The sequence below is a fragment of the Panicum hallii genome, chromosome 1 (genome assembly GCF_002211085.1).
Source record: "Panicum hallii strain FIL2 chromosome 1, PHallii_v3.1, whole genome shotgun sequence".
Lineage (NCBI taxonomy): Eukaryota > Viridiplantae > Streptophyta > Magnoliopsida > Poales > Poaceae > Panicum > Panicum hallii.
Window position 1 is genome coordinate 42,132,647 of NC_038042.1, and position 7,296 is coordinate 42,139,942.

The window sequence follows — 7,296 nt, forward strand, 5'->3', positions numbered from 1 at the left end:
GATTCAAACAAATCATCCATTGCAGCTTTTATAATAATCCTGCTTTACTATCTAGCTTTTAGAATCTAGCTTTTAGAATCTACTGGGATCCAAACACAGCGTAAGCAGCTGCAGAGCTAGTGCGTTTTGCTAAATGGGCCGCATCCGGAATGCAGCATCGGATGGTCCAGCCAGTCAATGGAATCTGTTGTGCTTAGGGATAAAAATAGGAAGGAAACGGGAAAATGGATATCCGAGATATCTGAATTCGTATCCGTACGAATTTGATTCTTCCATCCTAGGGGATGAAAATGGTAAGAAAATATAAAGACAGATATCCGCGATATCCGAATTCGTATCCGTGCGAATCTGATCCGCTTCCATCTTTAGATGTGGTGCAGCGCCTACATAGGCCATGAGCTGAGGTTTTGACTCTTTTTTCCCCCATTTTTTCCAGTTTGTTTTTTATTTAGAAATCTCTCCTTTTTATTTTCCCAAGTGTTTCACGACACTTTAAAAGTAAATTCCATGTTATGGTTCTATTGGTATATATATACCATATCAAAAGTCACACGTCATGTTTTTTCATGGATGAATACGTGTAATACAAAATATTACACGTCACTAGTGGATTGGTGAACTTGTTTGCCTATGTTATGTATGGTTGTATCAATTGTGTTGAGTAAAATATTTGTAGTAGTTATGTGCGTCTGTGTCCCTATTTGAACTATCGATTCCTAGTTATTATTGACACATTCTCGATCAAAATGTATTATTATCTATATCCTATAATTCTGATTTTTTGGCTTTGTGGGTGATTGGTTGGCCGCATCACCCCCGGCCAGGCTCCCCGTGTGCAAGCAGTGCGTGATTGGATGGCTGGGCAGGCGGCCGGGCCTGGCTCCCCACGTGCAGCCGTACAGGCCGGTTCAGGCTCGCGGGAAACGCCACGATCGGCCGTTTTTGGCACGCCTGGCTCGCGGGAGCCAAGCATTACCTACTAATAATATTATTAGTATATAATTAGCATACATTAAATAATATTAATATATTTTAAATTAGATTAAGATTTACAAAGGTAAAATAAAATCATTAAAACACAACTCCGTAAGCTAAACATTATAAAATCAAATCACTTGTTTTTCCTAATCTTATCTCATGCGACATGACACATACAGTAACCAAATACCTTCTCTTCTCAGCCATGCTGGACACGTACAAACAACCAAACACGAGGATTTGCGCGCACTCAACCTGGCTCACGGGAGCTTGTCTCACATATGCGAGCCAGGCTAGGATCACGCAGGCAACCAATCAGGTCCTTTACCGTTTCCGTTCCCACATAAAAAATTTACAGTAATGAATGTGTTAGAATGCCTTCCTGACTATTTCCGACCATGTTCATCCCTAGTGGTGTAACGCTGACGCGAGACTTAGGATTTCTTAAGTTGTTGCTTGATGCTTAGAGAATATATGCTATTGTGTCAAACTAGCTCTTTGATATTTGAAACATATGATTAAAAGGTGATTTAAGTTGTACCTTGAGTTTAAGATTCTGTGTTGCTTAGAGTAAATTGAGTTTCATTCTTTTTCATAGTTTTTCTTTGTTTATTCTTTCTTTAATTTGCAATGGTTGTTTTGACCAGCTTAAAGCTTCTTTCATCTAAAAATGCTTAGTAGAATTGGCATACCCACTGCTTGATTAGAGATATACATTCATGATTAAGCCAAATGACAGAACTGAACTAACCTTACTAGGTTGGTGTCATTAGTCACACCTTCTTAAAAACTAGGTCAGTCAGTTAGGGGCTTTATTAACTTATTAACCTAGTATTAAGGGGGAAAACAATGTGCAAGACCAAGAAGAAGAATTCTGCTTATCATCCTAATCACGTCATTATATACTCCTCGTTAATGGAAAAGATTTTCCACGAGGACTCCTCGATATCGATGTCATCATATACGTGTACTAATATTTATTCTAAAAAAGTTACTTTGCACAGAACCGAAATGGCGATCAATATCATACCCGAGACGACAACTCAAATAGAACTATCAAAAGAGAAAAAATAAGTTTTGAAAATAAGTCTCATAAGAGAATGGAGGGAGTATATGCCTACTGTGCGCCTCTAGAGAGAGAAAAAAACGTTGTTCCTGCTCAAAGCACTGCCATGGTGTCTAATCGCTAATGAAACGAGCAAAGAATCCAGAGCCCAGAGCGGATAGGTCACAAAGCTTTGTGGTTGAATTGCATTGTCAACCAATAAATGGATCATTGCTGAGCCTTTGTGATTAATCATTTGGATAGCAACTATTATTTGTAATTTAAAAGTAAATCTTTGAGAGAGTATACAAGTTTGCACTACAGTCCTCCATATGCTAGCAATTAATTAAATTACACCCAATATGCATACTTAGTGTATAAAATTCAGTAGTTCCGTATCTCACGAATGTTCAATACTACATTGACTTCATAGCAATTGATAATATATTGGACTTTCGAATCCTAATAAGTGGTATAAAAACGGAAGGGATTAATGGCAAAACAAACCAGACCATCAAACATGAAACTGCTGCGCGGAGGTACTCAAATCTGCAGAGCTGGAACCTGGAATTCCATGCACAGGTTTATGCGGGAGTAATGAAGACCAACATGATTCAAAACTCAAGAGAAGCCTCGGAAGGAAGGAAGAACCCTTGTTGGAGACGTTGACACAAGCATTCCAGCTCTATCGTTCATGCTATCCTGGACACTTAGTAGCAGTCCTTTTTTAGCGTCTCAGCTTGTTTTTGCAGCTCTGGGTGCTGTCAAAAAAGCAGTTGCTGCCTTTCCTTCAGCTTTGAATTTGCATGAGGTTTATACAGGGTGTTGGGTGCTGGATTGAGGGAGAAATCCCTGGTTGAACTGTGTATAATTTCGATGCTTTTGGTAATGAAATTTCAGGTTCACCCGTTGTGGAAAAAAAAAACTCATAAAGCTGATGTAAAGATACGAACGAACAACGAATCCCCATCATGACCATGCTGAAATCCATTATACAGAAGCTAATGACACAACTCATTACACATTCAGTCATACTTCTTGGAACGATTCAAAATGGTCAGGGAAGCAATCTAGGGATCAGCTCTGCTAATACTATTGACTTGTGCTGCTATGCAACATTGGTTCTCAGTTTGCTGCTCATCTACCACTGAACTAAGTCTCAAAAAAGCTAAGCAACAGTTCACTTCTGCTAAGTTAAAAACAAGGTTAGCTACACAACCTCCTTGGCCTCAATCCCAAAATGTTCGATGTGGGTTCCAAGTAAGATTGTCTCATGCTGCGCCATTTCTCATACTTAAATTTCTTAAACTTTCTTTGTTGCTTCAAGGTATTTGAATAATCCTTACCCTCTTCACATTCAACAAAATCCATCAAATCATCCCAGTCTGGCGAATATTCAGGGTGACACTCCAAAAAGGCCTGACCAGACTTACGCTTCTGAGGGGTGCCCAAACTGCAACAAATGACACCATTCAAAATCATTATTTATTAAGATTTAAACTAACAGACACATGAATCAGAGGTCAGGAGGCACGTGAAACTAGTATTACTCCTACATGTTTAAAATAGGTCTAAAGATGATAACAAAAAATAATATGCCATCATCAATTTGTTGATCAATAGGAATGCACTCCGATCAAATCTGGTAGAGGGGATTAAATTGATCTTGCCTATATATCACAAGAAAACAACAAAAGTGGAACAAACTAGTAAACATTACAGACAAACGCATCTGGTGCACACCAAAATCTTTTAACTGTTTTTCTGTCCTTCCCGCAGACAGTATGGGGTGGAGGGTAGCATTCTTCAGGGTGCTAGTTTGGGACAGCGTTCATGACCCCAATACGGAGAAGTCCACAATAACAAATGGTTCCAATTAAGTTCAGATAACACATATATACTGGAAAAAGAGGAGGAGGGGGGATGTGTCAGAAAGTATCATGGTGCCCTTTTTATTATTACCTATACATTACAAAACAATGCAAACAATAATTTTTGGGTGTACTATTTTGAATTCTAGTAATGTTGTTTTTGTCTCATTGCTAATCTGCAAGGTTATGAAACCCTCCCAACCTCCCTCTCGTGTCCAACTAATACTTCGCTAATCTGCAAGGTATGAAAATGGTTGATGTTGCACCATTGTACTTGTACATGCCCTTGTATATCGTTAGTAAAATAGTTCAACAGTTTCTATAAGTTAGTCCAAGATGGAGCAACAGGCAATACCTTTGCCATCAAAATTTGTTTAACCCATTGATCTACAAAACTCCAAAGATATACACTAGAAGACTGTTTTTTTTACTTCATTTCCATATCTAACATACAAAACCAAGACAAGTTTATCAATTGTGGACCTAAGAAGAAACAACTGAAACTGTGGTTTTAGAGGCTACCTGTTTCCATCTCCATCAACGTGCCTGCCTTTATGAAATTTGTATATGGTTTCATATCGTGATGTTATCGCTTTAGCACGTTCAGAGACCTGAGTATGCGGTATTCAAATAAAATGAAATTGTAGAAATAAAATAGCGCAAAAAAGCAAGTCACCATGAATCAGGAAGAATGAATATAAAATGCTACCTCTAAGGTTCTCTCTTCAGTATTGCAGAAAACTGCAGATTCTTTTGAAACATCAGTAGAGAGCTGAAATGTACCCAGACCTTCCTCTTCAGCAATAAGATTCACGGACATTATCATCATGACAACGCAACGTTTCCACAGAAAGCCAATCCTTCTTCTTACACAACAAATTGATAAGGTAGCAAAATGAGCCAACATTAGCACTGAGGCTCTTTTCCTGTCCACAGGCATCCCAATAATATCAAGTAAGTTGTACCAATGAAGCTCATTTGCTTCATGTTGCCCAAGCAAACATATAATTTCACATATAACATTGTATTCCATGCAGAGGGTTGTATAATTTACATTTGTTTTGTCACTGGCAGACCTCATTTGACTGAAATAGTGCAGGATGTGTAGAAGTGAGGAACTCATTACTCTAAGTACTGCAGCAAGGCAAATGATCCCATCTGATAATTCAGTATCAGATGCAAACACCTCCTCTTGCTTTGCACAGCACAGGATGTTTAACAATATGTCCTTCAAAACCACAGTAGATTCTTGCCTGAACATTTCATGGAGGATATGCTGGTTCTCTTCAATTAGGCGATCAATGTCACTCTCATTGGTGGGCAGGTCATCACCAGAGTGCAATTGGCAAAATGAACGAAGCCCATCAATCTGACTTCTGAGTTTCTGATCAGTGGCATCTTTGATACAACAACTGAAAGGTCTTTTATTGACAGAAGAAGTCCATGGGATTTTCGTACCACCAGTTCTGTTGAAAACATCCAATGCTGGTAAATATCTCACATAAAGATTCATGGCATGCTCAAATGCATGCAAATGCAAGTCCAGATTTTGATCACTGATGCATCTTGAAGCGAGCAGTAAAAGATGTGCTTGGACAACAACCGGCAAAGAGAACAAGCAGGTCCTGTGAATCAGCCCAAGTGCCCCTTGGAAGCTAATTTCTGGAGTCCCCTGCGACTCGTTCCATGACCAAGAAAGTGCTCTCAGAAACACCTCAAATCCTCCCTCATCCTGCAATGATGAAATGAAATGGCAGCAGACAAGCTCCAGCGTGAGCTGGTGGACACCCTGGCATGGCAGGGCCTCAGTAAAGATTCTTGACCCTTCTGGTGCAGCACAGTCGGCCATGGCCAAGTAACTCCTCAATCGCTCACTAAAAACAAGGCTTTCAGCGACCACCTGCAAGACCAGAAGAAAGTTCATTTATCCAAACCAATAATAAGCTCACAGCACATTCAAGTGGAAAGGGGCAATCGACACTTCAAACAAATTCCTGAACCTTTCGTAAAGGAATTGACGCAACCAACTACAGAGAGGGCAATTAACGAGTACCTCGAGAGAGGGGAGGAGGGAGGGGGACGGTTTGCGGGAGAGGATGGCGCCTAGGGAGGCGAGAAGGCCGCGGCAGCATCGAGCGGCTAGGCTTGGGTCGCCGGCGTTGAGAAGGGGCAGCAACTGGAGGCAGCGGCGGAGGAGAGCCGGAAGGCCGCAAGGCGGGGACGTCGAGGAGGACATATCGTGCCGGGAGAGCTCCGATAAAGCACGGGTCGCCAAGCGCCGGGCGGCTTCCAGCTGTTCGGCCTCGGGCATCGGCGGCGGATTGGCAGGGGAAACCCTAGAATTTGTTGCCGAGGAGGAGGAGGAGGAGGAGGAGGAGGAGGAACGAGGCGCAACTACGCCGGCCATTCCCTGAGCTCCGCCTGCAAGAACCACGAGCAGAAGCGCATCAATTGCCGCCTCCCACCAAAATTAAGCGCTTCAATCGGAAGAGATCTTGCCAGAATTTAGACGAGGGATGTACCTCGGAGACGTCGGGTCGGCGCCAAGAACAGCCAGATAAAGGGAAGGGGCTCGCCGGCGTTGGGTACCCGGGGAAGAGGCTAGTGCAGCGGCGGCTGGCGGCGGGGTTCTCAAGGAAGGGGGGGGGGGGGGGGGAGTGGCAATCTGCGTTCTCTTCCACCCAACTCTCCGACTTCTCTTTTTCGAAGGAGAATCTCTCCAACGTCTCTCTTCAACGTATTACTCGTACCAGTGAAGATGTAGGTGTCACGGCCACGTATTTTTGAAAGATACAGTGAACAAAAAATTTATATAATTGCAGTCACTGTACCCTGCAAAATAATTTCATTTAAAAAGATTTTACAGATACATGTATACATAGCACATACCTGTATTTGAGTTGGTTTCGAAGATATGCTCTTCCAACTCCTATTACTTATTCAGTTGACTTTTGAGATTTTTATTGAAGTAGTTAAGATCTCCCATCATCTGGTACAATTTTCTTTTGACTGCTTCAGTTTTTGTTGAGCAGGGTGAATAGTGCCAAGATCCTATATTTCACTAGGTGCATTTTAGTTATCTTCTGATCTACTCTCTCCATCCCATGAAAAAGTATAATTCTAGCGTTCCAAAAAAAATCCAACAAAGAATGCAATCTTAGAAATTGCATCTCAACTATCTACCAAATTATGTGGTTAGATTTAATTTTCATGCTAAAATTTACTACATGTGATTAACAAATGACCAACAAATAAGGATACGACACTCTTTTCACGCCACCACTAATCTGTCTGAAAAAAAACTGGAATTACACTTTTTATGGGACGAGAGGAGTATATATCATGTGAATGTCACTAGATTTTGGAAATAAAATCTGATTCTTTGTATTAGCTCGTTGTGTT

The 7,296-nt window shown here is 41.1% G+C and overlaps 1 protein-coding gene across 2 annotated transcripts; it reads right to left on the reverse strand.

The window, feature by feature from the left end:
* Positions 1–2,980: 2,980 nt before the first annotated feature.
* LOC112878282 lies at positions 2,981–6,540 on the reverse strand. 2 transcript variants are annotated; one of them, XM_025942764.1, is made up of 5 exons: positions 6,417–6,540; positions 5,948–6,315; positions 4,604–5,794; positions 4,417–4,505; positions 2,981–3,476 (listed from the first exon to the last, which is right to left on the reverse strand). In XM_025942764.1, the coding sequence occupies exons 2-5, from the start codon at positions 6,299–6,301 to the stop codon at positions 3,230–3,232; spliced, it is 1,881 nt and encodes a 626-aa protein (XP_025798549.1). In that variant the 5' UTR covers positions 6,302–6,315; positions 6,417–6,540; the 3' UTR covers positions 2,981–3,229. The 2 variants fall into 2 exon arrangements, with proteins under 2 accessions (XP_025798549.1, XP_025798604.1); XM_025942819.1 differs by lacking the exon at positions 2,981–3,476 and adding an exon at positions 3,501–3,923.
* Positions 6,541–7,296: the final 756 nt, after the last annotated feature.